Raw genomic sequence first — 26,798 nt, 5'->3', positions numbered from 1 at the left:
TTCCCATAGTAACTTTCTAACTTTTCTGGGGTTTTTTCTTTCTCTTTTGCCTTTTTTTTTTTTTAAAAGAGCTTGTTAAATCACCTCTAATCCTAGACTAGGGAAGATGGTGCCTCTACCTTTTGGTCTTCCTTCAATTTTCCCTTTTAGCTTGGAATCCCAAACCAAGAACTGCAAACTGTTAAGTGCCAGAAGTCAGAAGCTTCCCTGCCCCACTGTTTCTGCATTGTGTGCTGATTCCTTCTTGACCAAGGTGGTGCCTCAGCAGCACAGCCGGATCTGGCATTCTTTCCTCAGTCTTCCCAGACTGAAACCCCCAGCTCCTTACACTGAGCAAGAGGTAAAAAGTTCCAGTGACTCTAAACTCAGTTAATCCCAAAGCTCTCAGTTTGCCATTTTAGCTGAGCTATCCTGGATCTTTATTCAGCTCCTCTCTGGTTGTTCTATATTAGCCCTGAAGTGCATTTTTTTGTTTGTTTGTTTGTTTTTTTTTTTGTGGGGGAAATCTAGAGAAGTTGGAATTTTCTGACCTTCACCATCTTCCCAAAATACTGTTTTTTTTAAAAGACATACACAATTCATTAGTTTTCTCATTTTAAAGTTTATTAATGAATATTTTCAAAGACATAATTTTTACTCCTGCTAGCTTCATTCCAGACATTTTGCCATATCTCACAATTCTCATTCACATAATTACCAACTATTTCTATGACTTATTATTTTTCCTTGCTGTAATATTTGTTAAATCACCATATCACCATTTTAAGTCTGTATGTTTTGCTTATATTTCCAATATTATATACTATTTTAATTGCATTATGGTTTAAAAGTGGGTTTAGTATTTCTATTTTTAAAATTGAGCTCTCATGTTTAAGCACATGGTTTATTTTTGTAAAGGTACTATGTGGTACTGAAATGGACAAAAGATTGGCCCCCTCATCCCTGGGTCAAGGGGCCTCAGGCTTATAGGAAAATGTGGCTTAAACTAAATTAAAGGAAGTGTTATGTTCAGACTGGGCCCCATCCCCCGGTTTATGAGACCCCAGATTTTCAGAGAAGTGTGTGTCTAACAGAGTCAGGACAACACTGCAAAACATGCAGACAGGTTCCATTGTGTGCTCACTCACATCCAGAGAAACTGTGTCAGTGATTTCCAAAATTTGTAACCCTAAAGCTGTACCAGGATGTGGCAAACGTGTTTAAAAGTGTACCTCGCTAAAGGTTTGGGGCTGATCTCTACTAGCCTGTCTACTGGGGTTAGTCGCCGGCCGGCTAATAAATGATGTTTTAAACTGAATAATCTGGTCTGAGCTATGTATCTCATGTCAGTCCATTTCAGTACTAAGAAATAGGCCCTATAAAGGTTCTTTAATTTTCTCATTCAAAATACTTTAAATCTTTTGATCTCATTTCTTCGAGTTTTTAATTTTATTTTAGTTCTTTACATTGTTTTTTTTTTTTTTTGCTATTAGATTTATCCAACTCTGAGAAACATTTAAATCTTCCACAATTAGAGTTTCTAAGTTTTTTGCAATTCAGCTGTTACTTTATGAATTTAGATGTGATGTTATTTTGGTACAAGTTCATTTCTGTTATGGTTTTGTTGTCTATGAGTCCTTTAAATATAGAATGCAGTTTTCCCTCACCTCTTCTGTCATTGTTAATCTTCATTTTTGTATTTGATTGCAATTCCTGCTTTTAAGGAACAACTTGGTGCATAGTAAATTTTGTTTCAGTCTTTTTATGTTCATTCTACATATTTTTAGATGTATTTCTTGTATATTGTACAACTGGTTGGGGTTTGTTTTCTTATCAGTTTTAGTATTCTCCATAATTTAAAAAAATTATCCATTCATATTTAAAGTAATGCTTGTAAAGACAATGCTTATTGTCTTCTATTTATTTATGTTAATTTTTAATCAGTATTTTGTCCCTGGAATTAGTTTGTACATATTGCTAATGAAAGTCTATTCTACAGGTTCTTTCCTACTCTAGGTTTACCTGCCCTATGGAGGTATATTGAGTGTTCAGGGATGATTAGCTCCTCTGGTAAAAGTACTGAGCCCTCTTCAGGGCTGCTCATCCACCTTTGGTGTCCACTCCTCAATTCTCATCTGTTGTTCCAAGAAACATATACATGGCCACATCCCAGTAAAACCATCTTGACAGTCTGAGAGTAACCAACAGGCCTCAAACCCCAGTTGGGAAGTCTAAGCATATGAAGATTTTCCTTGACAGAATGGGCAAATGTGAATGCCATGAAGCCAGCTGAAGTAGGGACTATATAGAATGATTAGAGCTTAGTCAGACATCAAAAAAGCAGTGATCCACTATATTCCAAGCCTTCACCAGTTGTTTTGATTTTTATTCCATCACTGGACTTTGATGACTCAGGAAAAGATAGTGAGGCTGAAGACTACCTTGCTTAAATCCATGAGCAAGTCAAGACATCACCTATCATATAGTAATGTTATTGATCCTCTTCAAAAGGATGAACAATCTGCCTTATCTGACATTTCTTGAATTTACACAATTTCTTTCATTCTTTGACTTTTTGTTCCCTATCAGTTAAGTATGTGGCTCAAAAGCCTTCCCTTTTTTCCCTCCTCCTCTTAAATTTCTTACTTTAACTAATATTCTTCTAGTACAGTCTGTTCCAAAAAGTTTTCCTTTGCTTCATTTTTAATGTTTTCTTCCTTTTTAGTGTATTCTGAATCTTACTTTCTAATTCATGGATAATCAAGGTAATCACCTTATTAGTTCCTTTTCTGAGTATTTTATGAAGGTAAAGTTTTTTAAGTACTAGATTCGAACTCCCTCTTCTTTTGTATTTCTATATTCCTGGATTTGTCAATCTTACCTCATTCTCATTTTCTTCTGGGCATCACTTGATAAAACTATCAATTCATGAAGGAAAGAGTGACTAATGAAAGTAGGACTAAGAGATAAAGATGATAAAGATATAATTATATCTTAATTCCTAAGGACCAGTTCAATTCCATCCACATCTTGATCACACTCCACTATTAAGGTCAAGTGATTCTATGTCCCTCTAGATAATTCTAGATAATGGTTGTTTTTTAGACACATATATCTACCTTTTTTAGGGAAGCAAGAGATACAATCCTGAGTCTCCAAATATCTAAATTGGTCTCAAATAAATCCCTAATCTCTTACTACAGATATGTACACATACCACATAAGCACACACACATATATAATTTTAATTTTTCTCTTCTTTTTGGAACATACTATTCCATTCTAATCCTTGATTTCTCATGACTGCAAAATAATTCTGATTTATTTGAATTATAAATCCTTAATAACTGGCATTTTCTTGGCTCCTTGAAAAATTTATTTGTATTAGAAATTTTAAAGTGAGTCAAATTTCTAAAAATAAGAGCCATTGATAAATGATCAAAAGAAATGATCTCTATTCAAAGGGCTATAATAATTCATACATATCTTTTGACCTAACAATACCACTACTAGGTATGAAAACTAAAAGAGGTTGTTTTTTTAAAGGAAAAGGACCTATACGTATCAAAAATTATTTATAGCAGCTCTCAAGGCAAAAAAATTAGAAATTGAGAAGACACTCATCCCAGCTGTAAATGACTTTGTTATTCTTAGTAACACAATGATTCATGACTATTCTGATAGATTTATGATGAAAAATTCTATCCATACCCAGAAATGAATTGATTGTTTGAAAACAGATTGAAACATACTTTCTTTCTCTCTCTTTAAAACATTTTCTTAAGGTTTTTTGTTTTGTTTTGTTTTTTTCCCTATTAGGATGAGAGATATATGTTTTCTTTCACAATATGATATTTATGGAAATGTTTTTCATTAACTTCATATGTGATTCCTTAATGGAGGCTAGGGAGGGAATAAGGGAGAGATTCTAGAATCAAAATGTTTTTTAAAAATGTAAAAAAAAAACATTTTAAGTATAACTGGGGAAAATATTAAATTATAAAAATATTTTTAAAAAATAAATTTCAAAAGTTTAACACTGCAACTTGAACAATGGGTTGTTGCTTTTTTTTTTGGGGGGGGGGGAGACAGACAATCTATGTATTCATTCAACCAGTGTTTCATCTTTGTTCAAAAGTAGTTTTCTTTTAAAATTTTTTGCACCTTATTGTAATTTCTCCTACTAGCTCACAACCCAACTGAACAATCAAAAAATAAATAAAATCTTCATGATATGCAAATTTCCACACTGACCAGGTATAAATGTATGTTTTGTATTCTGCATTTTAAACCCATAAGCCCTTGGACAATAAGGGGTAATGTATTTCATCTTCAATCCATTGGATTATGGCTTATTACATTGATCAAAATTCTAAAGCTTTTCAAAGTTATTTTTAATCTATAATCTTGTCACTGTATAAATTATTTGTCCCAATTACTTTATTCTGTGATTTATGAAAGTTTTTCCAGTTTCCTCTGAAGTTTGTCCCATTTTATAATTTATTTTGATCAATGATATCCCATCACAAACTTGTATAATAATTTATTTAGCAATTCTCAATAGAAACCTTTTGTTTCTAGGGGCTTTTTGTATATATAGGTCTTTGGAGTACAAGTCTAGTAGTGGTAATAAGTCAAAGAGTATGAATAGTTTAGCAATTTTTGGGCACTGTTTGAAATGATTTTCCAAATTGGCTGGATCAGTTAACTCACTGGTCTACCAACAATGCATTGATATGCATGTTTTCCCACAGCCCTTCCAACATTTGTCATTTTCCTTCTTTGACAATTTGATAGTAAAGTAGAATCTTGAGTTATTTTACATTTCTCTATTATTGATTTGGAGTATTTTTCTTTTTAATATTGTAGTTAACTTTGATTTCTTCCTTTGAAAACTGCTTATTCACATCATATGATCTCTTGGAGAATGGTTCTCAAAGTCTTTTAAAATTTTAACCAGTTGCTTTTATATCTTGGATATGAGACCTTTATCAGAAACTTGTGACCAAGATTTTTTTTTTCTCACTTGTCCTAATTTTAATTAGATTTTTTTATACAAAAACTTTAAAGTTTAATCAAAATGGTTTATTTTATCTTTCATTATCCCCTTAATGCTTCTTTGGTCATGAATTTTCCCACTATCCATCAATATGAAAGGAGATTTCCTGGTCTTTCCTCTAATTATTACTGTGTTTCTTTGCTTCTCTATATTGTGAGCCTAAAATCCACTGATTGACCTCTCTAGTTTTTAACTAGTAACAAATAATTTTAATAATTATTGTTTTGTGGTATAGTTTGAGATCAAGTACTAACAGAATCTCTACTACTTTTTTCATTATTACTCTTGAAATTTTTGATCTTTGGGTTTTCCACATAAATTTCATTATTATAGTTTTCTAGCTCCATAAAATAATTCATTAGTAGTTTGATAAGTACTTCACTGAATAAATTAACATAGCATTGTCACTATATTGTTTCAGATACTTTCTAAAAACAATTTACTGTAGTATGGCATTAAAGATTTTTTGTTATGCTCTTCTGGAAGACCTCTGAACTTTAAGAAATCTCTGTAAATCCAGACTTCCAAGAACAATTGCTTTAGCTTATATACAGAGTTCATGTGTTCTCTTAATATTCTTGATTCTTTTGTTTCTGTATTTTACATTTTTCATATTTTCCTTTCAGAGCTTCTAATACTTTGGTGATAATCTCCATCACAACTTCTCTTTCTTAAACTTTTGTTTGTAACACCACTTTTAACATCACTATTTTCCTTCTCTTTTTTCTATCCGGAATAATTGGTCTGGTCTGGTTGGTGGTTGTTGCCTTTATTCTTGAAAAGAACCAAAATGACATCACTATGTTAGAGGTGAATTACAGTTACAGTGTGTTCAATTGTGGCTGATCTGATATAAGCTGGGAATGTTCTGCCACAAATATCTCTATGAGCAATTTGGGATGGCTTCTCTAACTTTGTGCATCTCAAGTTTCTCTTGAGCTGATTCAATTCTTTGCTCATATAGCAAAGCATCTTTCTGATGAGGACGGGCCATACTGGGCATCCTGTGCCAGCATCTCCCATGTCACAATCAATTCTGAAGAGCTTAAGAGAGATCATTAGTGTCTCCTATCGCTTTTTTGTGCTGCTCATCTTGTAAGTGCTTGCCTTATATGAGTGCTCCATAAAACAATCTTTTTGGCAAGTGTACATTTGGCATACAAACAATGTGACCAGCCTAATGGAGTTTCATTCTCAGTTGTGGAGTTGAAATGCTTGGCAATTTAGTTTGAGAAAGGATTTCAGTGTCTAGTATCTTATTCTGCCAGATGATCTTCACAATCTTCCTAAGCCAATTCAAATAGAAGCTGTTCCACATTGTCCATCATTATTTCCTAAGTTCTATATGCTGCTGTTTTTTTTTTCTTTCCAATTTTCAATTGCGAGCACTGATTTCTAACCATTTAATTCCCAATATTCTCTTCCAAATTTTCTTTTTGAACTGTTTTGGAATTTCTTGAAATTGTTTCATGTTTTTCAATAAGGAAATTTGGTTCATTTTCTATCACAGCAAATAACACTTGCTTTTATATGAGTCTTTGGGTTAGCTTATTTTTCTGTGATCTGGATTTTCATTTAGGTTTTCTCCATTTATTCCTTCTGCCACTGCTGCACAGATATCTTAAGTTGGGAATTTTCAGTCTTTTCTGTATTTGGGGGCAAATCTAGATGCTTGCCCAGAGTTAACTGTGGGAGTACTGTTCTTGTCTTAGTTGAATTTAGAGTTCTCTATCCCTTATGCAGAGATTTCCTTCAGCCTGCAGCTCTGCCCTGTGCTCTTTATTGCCTGAATCTTTCATGACCCCATTCTTTTTTTCTTGTCCTTTCTAATTCTACAAATATAACTGGAAGGACAACTTTCAAATGAATAACATTGTAAAAAACACTTTTAAAAAGCCTTATGGTTGATATGATCAACCATAACTCCAGAATACCAATGAATATTACTCACTTCCTAACAGAGGTATCAGTATTCAGAATAATGGGAAAGGTGACAATAAGTATTTATTAGGTGCCTACTGTGCCAAGCACTTTACAAATAACTCGTTTGATTCTCAAAATAATTTTGGGTGGTAGTAATAAGGTGAGACAAGGAATGAATGAGTTTTAGGAACCCCCTTCTGGCAGCGCAGAGATCCTTTGTAAAGGAATTTATGAACCCAAAAACCTAGACTGATAAAAGAGGTTTATTATAGGCATTGGGAAATCAGTCTTTGCTATGCATGAATAGAAAGGGTGAATTCCTTAGTGGCAAAGTCACAATAGAGATATATAAAATCTCTCTAAGGAAATAGATAAGGATAAAGGGAGGGTAACACTGAAAAAGAATATCCCAGTGGGCAGAGTTTGCTATGCCAGGAAGTTTCTTTGGCATGGCATATTAGTTCTTCTGTAAGGATAGGGTTTAAAATAGTTGTTTTTATAAGGAAATCTAAGACAGAATTTCAGTTGAATGAGATTCCCTCATTGCTGTCACTGCCCCCAAGACTAGATGAGACCATTTACTGGGAGTGGTTTTGAGCCAACAATAGGGGTAGAAAATCTGGGAACTGAACACTTTCAACTAATCCCACCAAGATAAACCACTTTGTCTTGGCTCCTTGGGGTGGGTCTCACAGAGGAGGATTCAAGGAGAATTTCTCCTTGAAGGAGTTTTCAGAGAGTTTCAGGGTCCCTTCTTCAAAGTCTTTTTGATTTCAGGACCAGAAGTTTACTTATTATAAATTAGTTTCATGACTTTTAAAATTTCTTTTGAATCTTTTACATTAGGTTTTTCATTGAGTTCTGGCCTTTTTGCTACAAATACCTGAAAGTCAATTCATATGGCTTTTTTTTTCCCTTTTCATGATTATACTCAACTTTGCCGAGTAATTTATTCTTGGAAACACACCCACAACTTTTACACTATGAATATAATATTCCAAGATTTATATTCTTTGGAACATACATAATTCTGAATTGCTTTCCAAAAATGGCCATACTTATTAATAGTTCCAACAAAGCATTACTGCGTTTATTTTCCAGCAGTCCCTCAAACATTTGCCTTCCTTCTTATCTTTGCTGCTCTTTCCTACTTTATTTCTATTTCCAGTTATTCTTTTCCTTTATGTGGCACATGTAGACAGAATCAGTACCTCTTCTAGAGGGATAAATATAGGTTCAATTCACTAAAGTGGAGGAACTTACTGGCATAGATCCTAAAGCATAAATCTATGAGACTGCACAAAGTAATTTGGGGTATTATTTCATGGTTTTAACTTTTGTGTGTTGTTTCTTATTTTATGGATATGGTGTTAGGTATTCTAAATCTCATGTGCATTTTCTTTTTTCAAAAGGTTTGGGACCTAAAGAAATTTGGAAAATACCTCTTTCATCTTGCCTATCACATGATTCTAATTAAGTGTTATTTTGTAAAAGAAACACTGGTGGGGTTCATGAGCATTTGAGTATTTTGAACCCAGGGTAGATTTCAGGAGATCGACATATGAAGAAAGAATCCTATTTGCTAAGGAAAAAAAAAAAGATACTGCTCACAATTAACAGCTTCAGTATGAGAAAAGATCCCCAAAATGGGAAGTGCAAAAGGCAGAGATATTAACACTAACGTTTTTTTTTCCAAGTTTCAATAACATAAAATAACTATCAGAATATAGAAGCCAAGGGCCCTCAGAAAGTATCTTAACCAATTTCTTGATCACTTTGCTAAGCAGAGAACATGGCAATCAAGAATGACTGAAAACTAATGCATTTTTAAAGTCCTGAAGGTCCAAAAGCCTTTTCTCAATACATAAATATTTCTCAAAATAATTGCAAACTATTAATAGCCAAGTTACTAGTAATTACAAAACAAATCAAAATAGCTCTGAAGTTTTCCTTCACAACTAGGAAATTGATAAAGATAGCAAATGATAGAAATAGTCACTGGGGCCATGTAAAGACAAGCACACCAATACACTTTTGGTAAAGCTGTGCATTGGCCCAACTAATTGCTAAAAAAAAAAAAAAAAAAGAAAAAAAAGAAAAGAAAGAACAAATGTTTTTTACATGACAACCTCAATATTTATCATATACCCAAAGGAATATGAAAAAAAACCTGTAGTAATGGGTAACATTTATGTAGTGTCTACTGCTAAGTATTTTATAAATATTGGATTATTTAATACTCACAAAAACCTTTGTGAAGTAGGTGCTATTATTATCCCTATTTTACAGTTGAGGAAATTGAGGTTTAAGTGACTCCTTCAAAGTCACACAGCAACTGAATATGTGATGGGAATTGAACTCTGGTCTTTTTGACTCCAGTTTTATAATTCTTTCTATTGGTCATTTAGCGACCAAATATATATACTAAAAACATTAATGGCAGCATTCTTTTGTGGTTACAAAGAACCAGGAATAAAGCTGAATGTCTTAAACAAAATGAACATGAATCACTGTGTTAAGAAGAGTAAAGCACATTTACATTGAAACAATGTAAAAGGTGTAGAAGCACATTGTTATGAAATTTTAAATATGAATTTAACAAGGGCACTTCATCTGCCCTTTAAAGGCAATCTCTCTCTGACCCGAAAGGGTTTATTTCATGAGGAAAAGCTATTTCCATTCAGTGGAAAGCATTCAAATCTTTAATTTAGTTGAGATTTTCCATATACGCCTATGGGGAAAACCCACACATTCCTCTGGAAGTCTTCTAGGAAGAAAATTAGATATAATTGTTCAAATATTCAAAATGATAACTCAGAACTATATTGTTAATATCTTGATTTTCTAAACCAAAGGTTCTCAGTATGGTCTAAGGGAGGGTCCCTAAAGGTAGTTTCAGGGGGGATACTTAAGGTCAAAACTACTTTTCATAAAACTAAAATGTTCTTTGCCTACTAAAATATTCCTTTCCTTTCCAACCAAGTGTATAGCAAACATAATTCTTCATATACTTCAACTAAAAATCAATTACAATTGATGGAATGCAGAAGCAAATGAGAATTTAGTAGTTTTCCATTATGCCAGAAACTAAAGTAAATAAATATAAGTAAATATAATACCATAAAAAATGTAATACCACTTCTCTCTTTTTAAAGGAAAAATTATCTCATAAACTGTTTAAGTGAATGAAATATATTAATTTTAATTTCTAATATGGCAAATAATAATAGATATAATCCAAATAAACACAAGTTCTGTGGTCCTCAAAAATTTAGGAGTACAAAAAGGTCCAGAGACAAATGGTTTGAGAACCATTACTTCAAAAGGTACCTATACTGGCTTTGACCAAACATTAGAGGACATGAGAAAACTCATTTTTGGACATCCTTATCAGAAATGTCTTAGAATTAGATTAACCTTAAATAAAATTGTTTCTGGAATATTAGGACTCAATGCAAAGTACAATATTGATTTTTTTTTGCTATAATTACAATGAATGAGTTTTGTTCCAAGAAAAATTAAGAAAATAATCCTCTTTGTGAAGGTATAGAATATCGTATATCTTTCATATTCAGTTGAAGTATTTGTTTTGCTGAATTGCTTTTCTTCTAAAAATCTGTGTTGGAAGTTATTACTTGCTGGGGGAAAAAAAGTGATATATTTGTAACTGTAAATGAAACAATCTCAACAAAAAGGTTTTACTAAAATGAAAAAGAAGTATTAAAATTTCAAAATATTATGGCCAAATAATATTGAGGATAGCCTCAAGAGTATTGACAGATGAAACTGACAGAAGATATCACATGATTAACTGAAATTTACAAAGGATAAAAGATCTCATATTTATTATTTGCTGATTTAAAAAAGGCAAAACACAACCTTTAAAAGGTTCCCTCCAACAAGATTCTCATGTATGTGTTAAAGATCATACAAGATCTTAACTGTTCAATAACCCTGATTATTAATGTGAAGTAAAGCATAAAACAATGCTTACTAAAGCTGTTTGCCACCATCATGGAGGATAGGGTCCATATAGATGCTTCTGGAATGCCTTAGGGGACAGATGTTCCTCTTTTAGAATAATAGCATACTGATTGTGTCAAGTCCCAATTAAGCTTCTTCACAGATCCATGATTACTCAAGAGTACAACAAAGGCATCAAAAAGTCCTATTGTCCAGATTATGATATGCTGCTCACTGGTCAATAAGTTGGGCTCAGAATTGAATAACTGCAAGAGAAGCTGCATTGTATTTGAAAAATTCCAGTCTTTTAAATGATACCAGGCTGCTCCTTGACACAAAATCCCAGCTTTCAAAAACCAGTTTTCGTGGCGATGCAGCATGGTATGGCTGTGAATGCTGGAATATCACAATCTCCGGCAAATCAAAATTGCAGGTCAACTAAAAGGCAATGGAAAGGTGTGTTGTGAGCACAAGTAGGCCAAAGCACCATTTCCAACAATGACCTACCTGCATGTCAGAAGTGGTTTAAGGATATCATCCAGGCAACACCTGATCAAAAAAGGAAGTGGGTCAGTCATGGAGCAAGAGAGAAAAAGGATGAACACCCTGGGCACTGTGCATACTTATGCATTTTGACGAACTGAACCTATAAAATTAGGATTACCTTGGGGGGGGGGATTATAGGCCTCTTTTGACAGTAGGATGAAGCCTATAGACTATAGGATTATAAAGGAAATCAGAGTGAATCAGAAGGTGTGGAATGGTTATAAAGTGATAGAGAATACTCACATTGATGAGTAATTTAAAAAATGTAATTCTGCTGCCAATTGCCTGTATCTTATTAACTTAAGAGGTATGGGGAATAAGTTTACACTAAAAGAGGCAAATAAAACAAATATTTATTAAATCAACTCTTGCAAAGAGATTACAATCCATAAGGAAGAGATAAATAATTATATGGCATATTAGAAAGTACAATGATGAGGTTTTGAGAGATTTGAACACCTTGACATGTTATATTTACCCGTTTGTTACCCCATCCCTTCCCTAATAACTAATTATAAACACCAGGAGAGCAGAGACCCTGTTATTTTTTCATTTGCATTCTTATTATCTAGTTCTTAGTGCATCCAAATAAGAAATTACTCAATTTTAAAATTCTTCCTCCCTCACATTTTCCCAAAGAGGAAATAAAAGACTTCCAATTATAATTAAAATACGAAAAATCATCTTCACATATCTTTTCTTACTGATGGATTTATTTCCTTCTCTCCCCAGGAGAGGGAGTGAAGTCTGTTTCTTCAACAGGACAAACTTCTACCATCTACCTCATACACTTCCCCCCAAATCTTCCAGATGGTAATAGATGAAATGACAGGTAGCCAGATGGAAAGGTAGATAGTGACAGGAACTGAAAGACTGAGAAAAAGAAATAGAAACAAATATAAGTATAGAGCTGGAGATAGGAGATATAAAGACAATAGAAATAAGGCGTTGCAGAGAGAATTAAGTAGATGTATAGATAGGTAGATGGAATGACAGGGCATTTAAACTTACTTTGTGCCAGGCATTGTGATTGGGACTTATTTCTGCAGCAAATGAAAAATGAGGGAGCTATATTTGAGATCCTTTCTAGTCCTAAAGCTGAAGGATTCTACCCTGCCTCACCTGAATGAGCGAGAAGGCCCCCAGCGAGGTGGGGGGTGGGGAGGAGCGGGAGGCAGGGTCTCTCAGAAGTCGTCGTCGTCGCAGATGTCCAAGTACACATCAAAGGCCTCCCGGTTACAGTTCCCATCTGGGGTGAAGACGTACTTGTGAAAAGTACCGTCCACGCAGATGGCAATGACGGAGTTGACGTTCTTGGACGTGTTCCGGCCAAAAGCACAGATGCAGGCGGACTCCGCGGGGACGGTGAAGCTGGCCAAGCTCCACTGCGAGTCCACGTACTGGCCGATCATGGGGCCCACCTTGCCCACCCGAGCCAGGGCGGATCTCCGGTTGAGTCTGGTGTCTTTCAGGGCGAAGACATGGACGGTGCCCTTGTCACTGGAGGCGCAGAGGAAGGAGGAATCGTGGCTGAAGTTGATGCAGTAAAGGGTGGCCGGGTCGGTGCCGCGCCGCAGCTCCACCAGCTTCTCCTTGGTCTGTGTGTCGAAGAGGCGGATGAGGGTGCCTTTTTGCGAGGCGGACGCCACCACGGTGCCCGGCTGGTTGAGGGACACACAGGCCACCTCGCTCTGGTGCGCGTTGATGGTGAAGGGCGCCGACGACGTGCCGGGCTTGGTGCTCGCCAGATCCACTAGCTGGAGGCTGCCGCACTTGTGGCCCGGGAACACCAGCAGCTGCTTTTCCAGGCTGGGGCAGAGATCGCACAGGCCCTTGGGGTTGTCGCGGGTGTCGAACTCGAATAGCTTCTGCGGGTCGTTGGGGAAGGAGTAGACGTAGATGCGGTTTCGCAGGACGATGACGATCTTGTCGTGCCGCATGCGCACGGCCAGAGCGGGCTTGGTGAAGGTAAACTCGAGCACCAGTTTGTCCTGGCTGTCTCGGCCCTCGCGGGCGTCGTCCCACACCAGCACCGAGATCTCGGAGAACTTGGGGCTGCCGCCGCCGCCCACTATGGCCAGCAGATTGGAGCGGTGGAGCATCTCCACCAGCGCCACGCTGCCCACCTGTTCGTGATCCAGGTGACCCTTCTCCATCAGCGGCTCCACATTGTAGATCCGGACGCCCGTCTCCATGGCACAACAAAAACAACTCTGGTCCTGGTTGAAGCGCAGGCTGGTCATCCCGCGGAGTGGCGGCTTCTGAGCCATGGCGAAGTTCCGACCAGGGGAGAGGGGAGGAGGAGTTATAAGTGCCGAGTCCCGCCGAGGCCAGACAAGACTGCCCGACCGGAGTCGAAGCTCGAGACTATAGGGAAAAAGAGCGAAGCCCCACCCCTCAAGTTGTTCATTCTCTCCGCTATCTCCGGATGCTTGTTCCCACACGCTTGCAGTTCCGCCTTCCAGGAGTTCCGCCCGCAGACGCTACTACCCGAGACTTGGAGATTGGGAGACCTGTGAGAGAAGCCTGCCTTGGACGCTTAATACCTGCAAGTCACCTAAACTACCTTTCCGCCTCAGTTTTCTTACCTGTAAAGTAGGGATAAAAAGAATGAGGTAATAAGACATAGGGATTAAAAAAAGGAGATATCAGTCCTACCTTCCTTACCAAGACGTTGTGAAGATCGAAGAGAATGTATTCAAAACGTTTTCCGCTAGCAATACGATAGGCAGCTGGGAAGGTTAAGGCAGCTAGGTGGAAGCGATGTCTAGATCACTGAATCTGTAGTCAGGAAGACGTGAATTTAAATTCGGCCTCAAGACACTAACTGTGATCCTGGACAAATCATTTAATCTGTCCGTCTCAGTTTCCCCATCTTTAAATGGCAATAGCATTTGTAAAGCACTTTGCGAGCCTTAAACATCCTCTGAATGTAATTAAAAAAAAAAAAGTGAACTGGTTGCAAGGGCTGCTTAAATTTATTTTTCCCAGCAAAATAATAACAATAACATAGCTTCCATTCACTGTGCTAAGCACTTTATAATTATCTTATTTCCATCTCAACAACAATATTGGGAGATGGGTGCTATTATTTTCCTCATCTTATATATGGAGAAACTGAGGCAGGGAGATTAAATGATTTGCCCAGGATTACACGGCTAATAAGTTTGAATTTGGATTTCTTGATTCTAGGTCCAGCGATCCACTAGTTTATCTAGCATCAGACAAAAAACAAAACAAAAGGTGAGGCCACATGATTTAGGAATTGATTATACATAGAATCTGAAAGGATGAGAGTGCCTTTGACAACAATAGTTTAGAAGAGGAGTGAATTGTGTAGGAGAGGAGTTAACTTATCTAGATGTATCCTAGTAATTCCCCACATTTCATTTATTATCTAAAATCTACTCACAGAGTAATCCCATCAGTTTGATCCAGAATTTCTCTGACACTTCCCTTATGTGTAAATGTAATTCCTAATAGAAACAAGTAAGGTCCTTTTGTTTTCATATCACTTGACTGGAAACACCCAGTTGGCCCCTCGGAATTTACATAGAAATAGATGTTAACTTTTCAATTACATCAAATCCTCAATTGTAGACTTTGCCCTTCCGATCCTAGTGTCCTTTTTCGATATTAATGTCCTTAGTTTGTTGGCTTTTAATCTCTTTTAAAGATTTCTCCGAATTCCTAATATGTCAGTCTTAATTACATCAGTATACCTTTCACTAAAGTATCACTATTTAATCACGCCCCTATTTTTGGACATTTATCTTACTTCCGGTTTGGGGTTTTGTTTTTGTTTTTGCAATTCTGCTATGTGCTGAGAAAACCTTTTGGACTGGTGGCTTGGAGTTTGTTTTTTTAGTTTGCTAGTTTTCCTGAGTACTTTCAGGCCACACCTTAAGAGTTTCTAAAACAGCTTGGTTAAACAACAAACTATCCTAGCCTCCCCCAGTCCCTCATAGAACCCCGCCTCTTCCCCGCCACACCTCCTACCTAAAGCTTTGCCCCTCCTTCTTAGAGCCTCATCCCTCTCAACCCGATCCCCTCAGTCCACAACAAAGTCCCACCCCTCCTTCCTAGAGCTCTAGCCCCTTCTATTAGGTCCCATTCTTCCCATTGCACGCTCCGCCTCCTCATTCTCCGAAGAGTCTGACCACGCCCCCTCTTCCCGCGCAGAGCATTCTGGGAGCGGCTTCCTTGGATTCCTCTGTTGCCAACCACACAAAGCTGACCTGTGGTCCTCGCCTCCCTCTTTCGTGTCCCTGCCGTTTCCCGGGAAAGCTGCTGCTTCCTCCCGCCTTTCCCGCGGGGAATTCCGCCCCTTTCCCCGGGAGGTAGGAGGGGTACATCTGGGGACCCGGGAGGGGCGGCACCCATCGGTGCCAGGGATGCTCCAGGCCTCCGGAGAGCGGCGGGGATCGTGGGCAGGGTAGAAATCTCTCCCCTCCCCTTCCTTTCCTCCCGCCCCGGCCTGTTCTAGGCTCATTCACAGCTAGTATTCTGAGAGCGCTTTAAGCATTTGCACCCTCTCCGTGGAGCCTCACAGTGTTGTTACTGATGCCTGATTGAGGCTCACGGGGGAGGTGAAACAACCTTCTGCACGGTCCCATGGCAAATACTCAGGATAGGATTTGAAACGAGGTCTTCCGGATTGAAGTCTGCAACTGTATCCCTCGGGCCATGTAGCTTCTCTTTAGCTCTAGGTAGATGGATCTGATCCCCCACAGAGCTGGGTTCCAGTCCATTCTTGACAGGATTTTATCACTTCCTCTTTTGTGATTTTAGTCCCCAGATTTGTGGATCCCTCAGGCTCAAAATGTGCCAAAATTTAAATTACTGATTTCCTGCACCCCATAAAGTCCATCTTCATAATCTTAACTGATAGCTTCTGCTTTGAGGCCTGTTAAAAGCTAATTAAGGATAGTTCTGCAGCATTAGCTAATCTTGATTAGAGTTCCACTTTGTCTAGAAAATTCGAAACCAGACAAGACACATTTCATTCACTCAGGTTTTGCAGGAAAATTTGCACAATTCTTAATTATATTCATCTTTAATTTGAATGTAAATTGAGTCCTGAAAATCATCTACCTGATGAAAGAGAGAAGAGTGAAGTATTAAATAATGGCCGCATTAAGTACACTGTCATCTCGGGTAACTTGTGTGTGTATGTTTGGGGGAGTTATAAATCAAACCCATTCCTCTGTGGATGTTGAGAAGAACTTAATCAAGAGGCATAAAACTAAAAAAAAATTTTTTTGTAAATAAATCAAAGAATGACAAAGTAGGTATTAAATATCACTGATAAAAGTCTGACACACTAAGTACGAAACTAAAGTGGTCAAGACATAGGCTTTTCATAAGAATTACAAACCATAAATGACTCCATGAAAACAAGTTGCAAATCACTAATAGTAAATGACATGCAAATTAAAATATTTCTAAGATTTCACTTAACACTTAACATGTTAAAGACAAAAGTTGAGAATAAATCACATTTCTGGCCCATAACAGAAAGAACTGTAAGAAGAATTGTGAACTAGTCCACTATTTTGGATTTCAATTTCAAATTATGCAAGGAAAGGAATTAAACTAACCCATGTCCTTTAACCCAGTGATGTGGCTTTGGGTCATTTATTTAGCCCAAGGAAGTCAAAAGATGAAATAAGCATCTATTTTATTTCAAAATATTCAAAGCAATATTCTTCGTGGCAGAAAAGAACTGAAAGCAAAATGGATGCCCATTATCATTTAGTGAATGTCAGAATAAAATTGATACATTATCTTCATATAATACTATGTGCAATTAAAAAATGAAGACAAATTCAGAAAAACAAGGAAAGATTGGTATGAATGCATGAAGAAAAAATAAGCAAAATCAAAAAACTATAGACAATTACTTGAATATAAATGAAAACTTTACAAAAGGGAGCTTAATTCTATAAAGATGAAGGTTTTAAATAACAAATAATGAAACATAACTTCTTCCTCATTAGAAAAGTAAAGTACAACTTGGACAAAATAGTGTATACGTTGTTAAATATGGTCACTCTACTGAGCTTTTTTCTTTATTTTGTCTGTGATTTGGTTTTTGGTGTTAATTTGTCATAAGGGAAGTTCATTTGAGAAGGCAACTGGGAAACAACTGATATAAATCAAAAAGGTACCAATAACTTTTTTTTTAACCACTTATTTAGACATATGGATGGGTTGTGAACTGTACAGATGGAGTTAATATCCATACTGATGGATGTGAAATAATTCCTTTCAATTCTGAAGTTCCATGAAGTTTTTTTCTTTTCTTGGTATTTATTTTGTATTTTCTCACTAAAGTATTTTCAGGTCTAATCCTGGGCTTTTGTCTAAAAATGTTCACAACACAGCTGAAAGATTTTTCTAAGTTTATTTAAGCTTGTGAATCAATGAGTTTAAATGTAAGCAAAATTCTAAATAGAACAATTAGGAAGTTTGTTAGTAACAAATCTCAGCCTCCTGGGAGTTTACTTTAACAGTCACAAATATACAATCCTTAAGTGCTTTTTAAAAATTTTAGTGATACCCTGTTTGCATGTAGGATCAGAGCTCTAGATCTGAAAGAGACCATAGAAGCTGTCTAGTCCAAATCTCTTCATTTTACATTTGAGGAAATAGGCCTAGCGAGGTTAATTGATTTGGATAAATTCACTGTGGTAGTAAAAACTAAAAACAAGTTTTGAACCTAGTTTCTTTGACTCCAGAGCTAGTGAACTTTGTACTATACTTCCCTATTATGCCAGCAGCTATTTCCATTTGCTTCCCTCACCCTTACCTCTCCATCCCACAAAATAAAGATCTTTTCAAGATAAAGCCAATTGATAACCACCTCTACCCCTTACTTCAAAAAAGGACAGAAGTGGAAGTATGTTTTTTGATAATATGAAAAAAATATAGAACTACATTAATTGTTAAATATAATCAGACAGGTCAAAATCATGGAAACATTTTGGTTTTGGAATTGTTTAAAAACCCTTGTTTATGCTTAAGAACATATTTAGCATATCAAATTCTTCATAGGTACAGATGATGCAAAATGTGCACCTGGCTCCAGAGACAGATGAAGATGACCTTTATTCCGGTTATAATGATTATAATCCAACATATGATACTGAGGTAAAATACTATTGCTATTGCCATATTCTGGTAGATTTTGTTACTTTCATCATTCTGAATTTTTTGCTCTTAATTCAAATGTATTGATGCAGATCTCATGGCAAATTTTTTCCTTTGCAGAGATCCATTAGTAATTTCTCTTAAGACACTTAACTGCATTCTACTTTGGGTTTCAGTTGTTTGCTTAGTGAAATTTTCTTATTTTTCATTTACCCCTTTTCATGCTTCTCCCTTTCATTCTCTCTCCCAAGAGAATACAATCTCTTGCTTTTAGTAGTGCTTAATAAATGTTTGTTAAATGGGTGGTAAATTCATTAGTTTTCGTAACTTTTATTTATGACAACATTTTTGGTAAGAAAGTTTATTTGAGGGTGAGAATTATTGTATTAAAGAAAAACTCTTCCAATCTTCAGTCTCAATACAATTTCTGAGTGATTTCTAGGTCTAAGACTGCAAAATCTTCTTAAATACTGATCTCTCAAACCACTGAAAAATAAATAATGAACAAAATTTAATTATATTCAACAAACATTATTAAGCAAGGAATTGTTTTAGTCTGACAAACATCAAAAAATGGCATAGTCTTTCTCTTCATGGAGTTTCTATAGGATATATATAGGATAAATAGATAGGAAAGTTAATTTGCTTTTTAGATTATCAAAGCCAAAAGTTAATGTTTATAGTAAATATCAAAATAATTTAGAAATTCTTCATCTCTTTCTGCAGTTTCATAGTTTTTAGGAATTACTGAAAAGTGATTTTTCTCTGAAATAAATTGTTTATGAATATAAGAAGTGGGAAGGAAATTACCAAAAAAAAAAAAAAGTAATAAGTATGATATATGTACCATATACCATAAAATAAACTTTAAAGACTATTTAAATAGTTATCTCCAAAGTTATTCACTGACTTAGTACTTATTCTGTTTAATTGGTTTATTGATAGCTATTTTTTTCCTCCCTCCAATCCTAAAAGGATTAGTGAAGCTGTTCTCTGATTAGTGTTTTACAATGAGGTGATTATTAGCACCAAGAAATTAAAGAGAATAACAAGATGAGAAAATCTGTTTATTAATTCATCCTTAGTTGTTATATCTTTATAATGTGGTATAAAGTCCCCAGACATCAGAATAAAGTAAATTACTTGAACACCAGACACTTTATTTGAATATAAGTACAAGAGTCCTACATGAAAATCAGACGCAAATTTCTGGATGTTCCCTTCATTAGTAAATTTTGGAATATTAGAAAGTTATTTTACAACTCAATTATTTAAAATCTATGTGCCTTTACATATAAGGTTACTTTCCTCATTTAATTTAATGTATCTTATTCAATAAAATTTAATTAAAGTAATTAACAAAATTTTTTTCTGTGATCGAAGCACCAGACTTAGAAATTTCTATCATTTTTATAATTTTATATATTTTTTCTAACCATTTCTATAAAATTTCTGACATACAATTTGTATAGAGGATTGGCTGGAAGCAAGAATACTGGTGGCAGTTGTTTAAAAAGAGGAAAACCAAGAAGAGAGCTACTGAAATTCAAACAGTGATTATTTGACCCATCTTAAATGTTATGTGTAGCCCACATTAGATTCTATATCTATATTTAACTTGGATTATGGATTTAAATATTCAAGATTCTGTAGAATATAAGATATCTTTCCTAAAAAAATGTAATACATCTTCAATAAAATTCAATTAAAAGTACAGAAAGAATGTTTTTCTATAATAAACATTAGACCAACTATTGGAATTTTTGTATTAGTGTCTTTTTATATTCTTTGCCTAATCATTTGTAAAGATAGAATGAATGAAAGAAAAATAAATGAATAGCTAGATGATAGCTAGCAAGATATATAGTTCATTCAGTAAGCTTACTGTTGTGCCAGGCTCTGTGCTAAGCAAGCACTGGGGATACAAATACAAGTAGAACTTGTATTGTTCCTTGACAAGGAGAAAAACTTTTTAATAAAAGCGAGTTGAAATGGGGAGGAGAGAGGAATTTACCTGGGTAGAGGCAAGGTAGAAAAGTGATTCTGGGTCTCATAGCCTAGGCTGGGTTTGAAGAGAGAAGGAAAATAGGCTGTGTGCTTTTTCCCTTAGGGAGAAGAGATCTGAGAACACCATAAGAGCTGAGGAGGCTATAGGGATAAAAATTTGCCTGCTTGAGAAGAAGGCCTTTGAGGCAGAGGTAGATAGGTTGTTTGGAACATCAGCTGCATCTAAATTCAAGAGGCCCTAAAACTATGTGGTTTTAAGTTTTAGGTACTTAAAAGCTACTAAAACTAATACTTTGTATCTGTTATAATTTGTGATCCAGAAATCAAAAAGAGAATAAGATGGAGAAAGGAATAACGATGATGTAAAAAGTTCAGGAAGGAGAAAAAAGAATCTGTCAGGCAGTCATTAAAATTCACATGTTAGGAAAGTTTCTTGGTTCACTGAGAACCATAAAATTGTTTTGTTTTGTTTTGTTTTTTTAATGAAAGAAAATTCATGTAAATAATGAAATCATCTCTTAAACCATACTAGTCTAATATGTTAGTGAGCTGCACATTCATCCTTTGTGCACCTTAAGATTTTGAAAAGTTAGTAATAATTGACATTTATTTACATTGTGTTTTTAAGATTTGCAAAGCACTTTACATAAATGATCTGATTAAATTATAACATCTGGCTACATAGATAATATAAGTGCTTTTATCCCTATCTTATAGATAAGGATCTGAGATTAGTGACTTGTCTGGAGTCATAAAGTAAATGTTATCCTTGAATCTACAACTAGTGACTCCAAGCTGAGCAGTTTTTCCTCTAAAAACCACACTTAGACAGTATGAAAAGTTGCACTTTTATTTTTTATTCCTCTTTAAGCAACCAGAAAATGTTTATTGAGAGGATTAGCACAAATCAAAGCTGTAAAAGACCTGTATAATAGGATTAAGGATTTTTGTATACTATAGGAAATAATGGAGTAAACCAGATTATAGAAAGATATGAAAGACTAGGTTTTAGATAGTAATTAAATTTTATTGTTTTCAATTCCTAATTCATGTTAAATGCTAAACAAATACATTTTGATTTTAGGAACTGGAAAATGACACAGCATTTCAGCAGGCTGTAAGAACTAGTCATGGCAGAAGGCCTCCAGTAAGTAAATTTTGTTAATACAGGAAATTGAAGAATTTACTTACATGTTTGCAAATACAGATACTTTTATAAAAGAGACATTAGTCTAAACCACTAATTGTTTAAAATGTGCTTTATTTTTCTAAACGGGTTTATTTCATCAAATTATTGGAAGATCATTTACTAAATAAAATATCATTCCATTGTACTAAATGATCCCAAGTAGCCTTAGAAAAGTTCATGTATTTTTACCAGAATTTAACTCACATTAATTCCTTGTTAACAATCAAAAACAAATTTTCCTACATCAAAAACCAGAAGCAGTTTAGAGAAAGGCATATAATTTTCCAAAAGTGGAATGGCTTCGTCTTTACCGGTTCAGTCTTGTCTGACTCTTCCTGACTTCATTGGTGTTTGTGGTTTGTTTTTGTTTTGGCAAAGATCCTGAAGGGATTTGCTGTTTTTTTCTCCAGCTCATTTTAAGATGAACTGAGGCAAAAAGAGGTTAAGTGACTTGCCAAACATCATGCAGATAGTAAAAGTCTGAGACTAGATTTGAATTCAAGTCTTCCTGACTCCAGGCCCAGTGCTCTATCCATGAGCCACATAACTACTCTTTCCCCTTTATTTAAGACCCTTAAATGGAGTCTTATCATTGGTTACTTGCATTGTAGAAGCACATTCCTGGTTAGGAGTGGATTGGACTAGTCTTTTGAGGACACTTCTATTCTGAGATTTTATGATTCCCTGTGTCCCAAAATGAGACAGTAAGCAGCAGGTTCTACTCTTGTTTTATGATAGTGCCTGAGCAACTGAGAAGCATAATTTAAAAAAAAAATAAATAGCCATATATGAACTCTTGTACATAATATTAAAAAGTCCTTCTTCATGACCCTTTTCCATTTTCTTGACAGTTCTGTTTTCCTAGCTTATAAAAACACATTCTATAAATTACTTTATTTTTTCTTTTTTTCTCAAGATAACTGCCAAAATACCCAACACAGCAGCAACTCGACCGATAGCCACTGGATATGGGGTCAGTTTTATTTCAATGAGCTATTAAGTGGGCTTTTTTCTCTTTAAATCCTTAAAGCACAGGCCTTACCAAAAGGTCTGTCTTTAAAAGTGTCATGAGCACTCAAAGACATTTTCCAGAAGACAATTGTATTCCTTCCTTGACAGTTCTCTACTTTTTGTGTCCATCAGAGAATTTGGTAGGATATTAAAGTGTCAAGTATGGTCAATTCCTATATTGTGTGTTTCTTAGCAGTTTTCCTTTACTTCTATGAGCATAGTTTACCCCTTGATTTTTCAATACTATCATGCTCAAATCCAGTATAGATTCCATTCTTTTATTTTATATGGATTTAATCTTTGCCTTATGAATATTAGAACATTTTAAATGTAAAGCATTTAAGAAGTACTAAATGTGGAATCAAAGTACTGAGAAAGTGTTCCAGAACCACATATTTGGATCTTGTTTATGTATAAGAGCATTGGAAGTGCTATATGAAACCTGAAATGGATAGGCAATATATACTGATACACCTTTGCAACATGGTCCATATTATCAATTGTTTGTTCCTATTCTACATGTAATATGTTAAGGAGGTAAAATTATATAAGATTGAGAAAAAAAAAAGTAGATTAGTTTGTGGCACCTTTTCTTGGTCTTAAAAATAAAGGAGGTTTAAAAAGATTTGTATGCAAAATATAGGATAACGACAATAAATATTTGTATAGTACTTTAAAGTTTGCAAAACATTTTTATGTCTTTTATTCACATGATGACACTAAGGTGGGCATTAGAAGCATTATTATCTCAGTTTTATGGATGAGGAAACGAAGGTTCAGAGAAATTATCTGCCCATGAAGATGACTTCCTATATTAACCTTTTGTTTTGGTAAATGAGTGACCACAATATGCAATCATGGATCTTGAAATATCTGATATCTTTTTATAAGTCAAATTGAGGAGGCATTATGTACAGGATCCTAGAGCTGGCTTGAGTTTGGTGCTTTTTTTTGATGGCTCACATGGAATGACTGTTTACATTGATATAATGTTATCTAAAGTTTTCTTGTAAGAATCTAATTTGGTAGTACAGATATTATCATTCTCATTTTATAGAAAAGAAAACATATTTAGAAATGTAAAATGAATTGTTAGGATACATACCTAGGAAACATCTTAAACCATGTCATCTAACTATAAGCTCATCATAGTTTCCTCTGTTATTTGTTATTGTTGAGAGTAATTTGAAATTAGCCTGAGCCAGAATGATGAAGGAAATGGGATTTGGTACTTTTTTATTTTCATTAAAGCTTTCATTACTTTGAGTAAATAAAGCTGAAGTAAATGTTTTCAGAATTATTTAAACTGAGTTTTTCTATTTGCTAGTCTAAAACATCACTGACATCATCGTTGGGGAGGCCAATGACAGGGGCCATTCAGGTAACTTGGAATTTGTTTATTTTATGACTTTCTTTTAAAGTACTTAGAATAAGGCCAGTAAGGTTTTCTTTTCACAATAATTTTAAATTAATTCATTTTTGAGCAAAATGTTATATAGTGACCTTAATTCTCTAATCTTTAGGTTAGAGATTTGACTGGTTTAAATTTATGAGGGAGAGAAGGACTTCCTTAAATATGCTTATATAACAATTTAATACGGTGTACACTTTGAGGATTGGGCATAAGACCAGCTATATGCTGGCATAGCAATCTCCAAAACATACTGTTCCTTTGCTGCTTCTTTCAAGTTTCCTGTGTAAATTTCAGAGCTGTGTAGAAAACCATAATAAACACTAACTACCAAGTAATAGGTAAAGTGAATTTTCTAGTTAAAGGATAAGTCAAATTTTGTCAGAATCAGAATTTGATGAGGACAAGGACAGGTTTCTCTCTTTGGCTACACAGGTGGCATGTGAAGCATAAAAAGGGGGAGAATCAAGCTGACAGTTACTAAAATTCATATAGTCAACATTTGATTCATTTTTTTAAAAAATATGCTCTGTGATCATTGTGGAAATATGTATAGAAAAATTGTACATGTTTAGCATATGTTGGATTACTTGCCGTCTAGTGGAAGGAGTGGAGGGAAGGAAGGGAAGAAAATTGGAACACAAAAGTTTTGCAAGAGTGAATGTTGAAAATGATCTATGTATATGTTTTGAAAATAAAAGTTTTAATAAAAAAGGAAAAAACAATGATAAAAAATATAAAAAGCTGTGTGCAAATCTTTAAAATATTTTAACATAAGATCAATCTTTTGTTGTAAAATAATCTCATAGTTGTTTTTATCAATTTAAGGATGGAGTTGCTCGTCCTATGACAGCAGTGAGGGCAGCTGGTTTCACAAAAGCAGCTTTAAGAGGTTTGTTGCATCATCTTTTCTAATTAATTTTCTCTAGTTTTTATGCTCTTTGTATGTGTCATGGTACATGTGTGTGTATGCATATATATGTTTTCTTTTTTTTTATTAAAGCTTTTTATTTTCAAAATATATGCATGGATAATTTTTCAGCATTAACTCTTGCAAAACCTTGTATTCCAATTTTTCTTCCCCTTACCTTCCACCCTTTCCCCTAGATAGCATGTAATCCAATATATGTTAAACATGGTAAAAATATCAAATTTGTTGGCACGGAATTATGTATATCATGATTTTTTATAAAATTTTTGTCCTTGTGATTGTTCCCCCTTTTCCTTTATAATTTGGTGATTTGAGTTTATTCTCTTCTTAAAAAACTAGACTTGTTGAGTATTAATCATTTTTCTTTATATTAAAAAAATTCCATTATATCTTTATATCTTAAAAAATCCACAAAATACTTTTACTGACCCCTTTTATCTATATGCTCAAAATAATTTATAAACAATGAAATTCAAAGCATAAAATTTTATATACACAGAGCAACTAGAAAAAGTAACTTAATCCAGTGATGTAATTCTGGAGACCTAAGTCCTAGTTCATTATTGGGTCTACTTGGATGAATTAATTTTCCAATTTCACCTCAGGTTCTGCTTTTGACCCTCTTGGTCAGTCTAGAGGCCCTGCACCCCCATTGGAAGCCAAAAATGAAGACAGGTATTTAGTTTGTTTTGTTATTTTAAATTTTGAAAACATAATAATTATTATGAATACTGGTATCAACTTCTTTTGAAGTTCAAATGACTAAAATGATGTTATAAATAAGAAATGCTTGTTTTAAAATTGCTTCTCAGAAAATATGGTAGAAATATAACTTATTCATTTCAGGTTGTTATACTAACATTGAAAAGTCAATTTTCTTATAACATTAACTTTTATGCTAATCTACAGAGACAGAAAGTTTAAAAAAATTTCTTGAAATTGATACAGATTTAAGGTTTGGTATCTATTTGGTTATCTATATAATCTGTATAACTAGCAAACAGATTGCTTTTTTTTTTTAATTGCTGTACTTTAAAACCTTGAAAGACTTAGATTGTACTATAAATAGAATATATCTTTCCCTTTTTTGACAAATAACTTTAAGATGCTTTTGTAGAAAGGAAGAACTTATTGTGTTTTCTATAGTGATAATGGTAAACTTAAAAATGACCACTATCCATTATAATACAACCCTTAACTCTTTGAAAATGAAGTACATTGAATATCCTCACTGTAAGGTTCATGAGAGCACATGTTTTTATTGTTTAAACCACACTTTTAACAATATCCTTCAAAAAAAAAAAAGCTTTTTTGGCAACAAGTAAAGTGATAGAGCCAAATGGTTCATCTGCTAGTCCATTCATTTGGGAAAATTTTGGGGGGGAATTGTTATATAACATGGTAGCATAGTAGTTTATCTTGCTTAAAGATGATGATATTGGAAAGAGTTAATTTTGTTATTTTGAGAGAATAACTTTGAAATGACACAATTACCACAGCTATCTTATTGATTTTGGCCTTTTCAGATTTTTATTTTGTTCTCCCAGAACCTATTTCTTTAAACTCCTTTATCCAGTTAAAAATTTAATTTTACATTCAGCTTCTCTCTAGTGAAGAGTCTTTTGAA

The 26,798-nt window shown here is 34.7% G+C and overlaps 2 protein-coding genes across 7 annotated transcripts in view; one reads left to right on the top strand and one right to left on the bottom strand.

Annotated features, from left to right (window-relative positions):
• Positions 1-10,645: 10,645 nt before the first annotated feature.
• On the bottom strand, positions 10,646-14,033 carry WDR45 (WD repeat domain 45). 2 transcript variants are annotated; one of them, XM_074303690.1, is made up of 2 exons: positions 12,593-14,033; positions 10,646-11,362 (listed from the first exon to the last, which is right to left on the bottom strand). In XM_074303690.1, the coding sequence occupies exon 1, from the start codon at positions 13,738-13,740 to the stop codon at positions 12,655-12,657; it is 1,086 nt and encodes a 361-aa protein (XP_074159791.1). In that variant the 5' UTR covers positions 13,741-14,033; the 3' UTR covers positions 10,646-11,362; positions 12,593-12,654. The 2 variants fall into 2 exon arrangements, with proteins under 2 accessions (XP_074159791.1, XP_074159792.1); XM_074303691.1 differs by having other exon boundaries at positions 10,646-11,473; positions 12,593-14,031.
• A 1,622-nt stretch (positions 14,034-15,655) lies between these two features.
• Positions 15,656-26,798, top strand: part of IFT88 (intraflagellar transport 88) — a 96,929-nt gene continuing 85,786 nt past the window's right edge. For 3 of the 5 annotated variants that reach the window (XM_074303685.1, XM_074303683.1, XM_074303687.1), the window contains exons 1-7: positions 15,656-15,810; positions 18,527-18,622; positions 21,714-21,776; positions 22,735-22,791; positions 24,157-24,210; positions 25,069-25,132; positions 25,777-25,846. In XM_074303685.1, the coding sequence (XP_074159786.1) occupies positions 18,533-18,622; positions 21,714-21,776; positions 22,735-22,791; positions 24,157-24,210; positions 25,069-25,132; positions 25,777-25,846 (398 nt within the window). In that variant the 5' untranslated portion in view covers positions 15,656-15,810; positions 18,527-18,532. The remainder of the gene's footprint in view (positions 15,811-18,526; positions 18,623-21,713; positions 21,777-22,734; positions 22,792-24,156; positions 24,211-25,068; positions 25,133-25,776; positions 25,847-26,798) is intronic. The other 2 variants (XM_074303686.1, XM_074303684.1) reach the window with 1 other exon arrangement.

Source organism: Sminthopsis crassicaudata, chromosome 3 (genome assembly GCF_048593235.1).
Source record: "Sminthopsis crassicaudata isolate SCR6 chromosome 3, ASM4859323v1, whole genome shotgun sequence".
NCBI lineage: Eukaryota > Metazoa > Chordata > Mammalia > Dasyuromorphia > Dasyuridae > Sminthopsis > Sminthopsis crassicaudata.
This window is presented reverse-complemented; position numbering and strand designations above follow the sequence as displayed.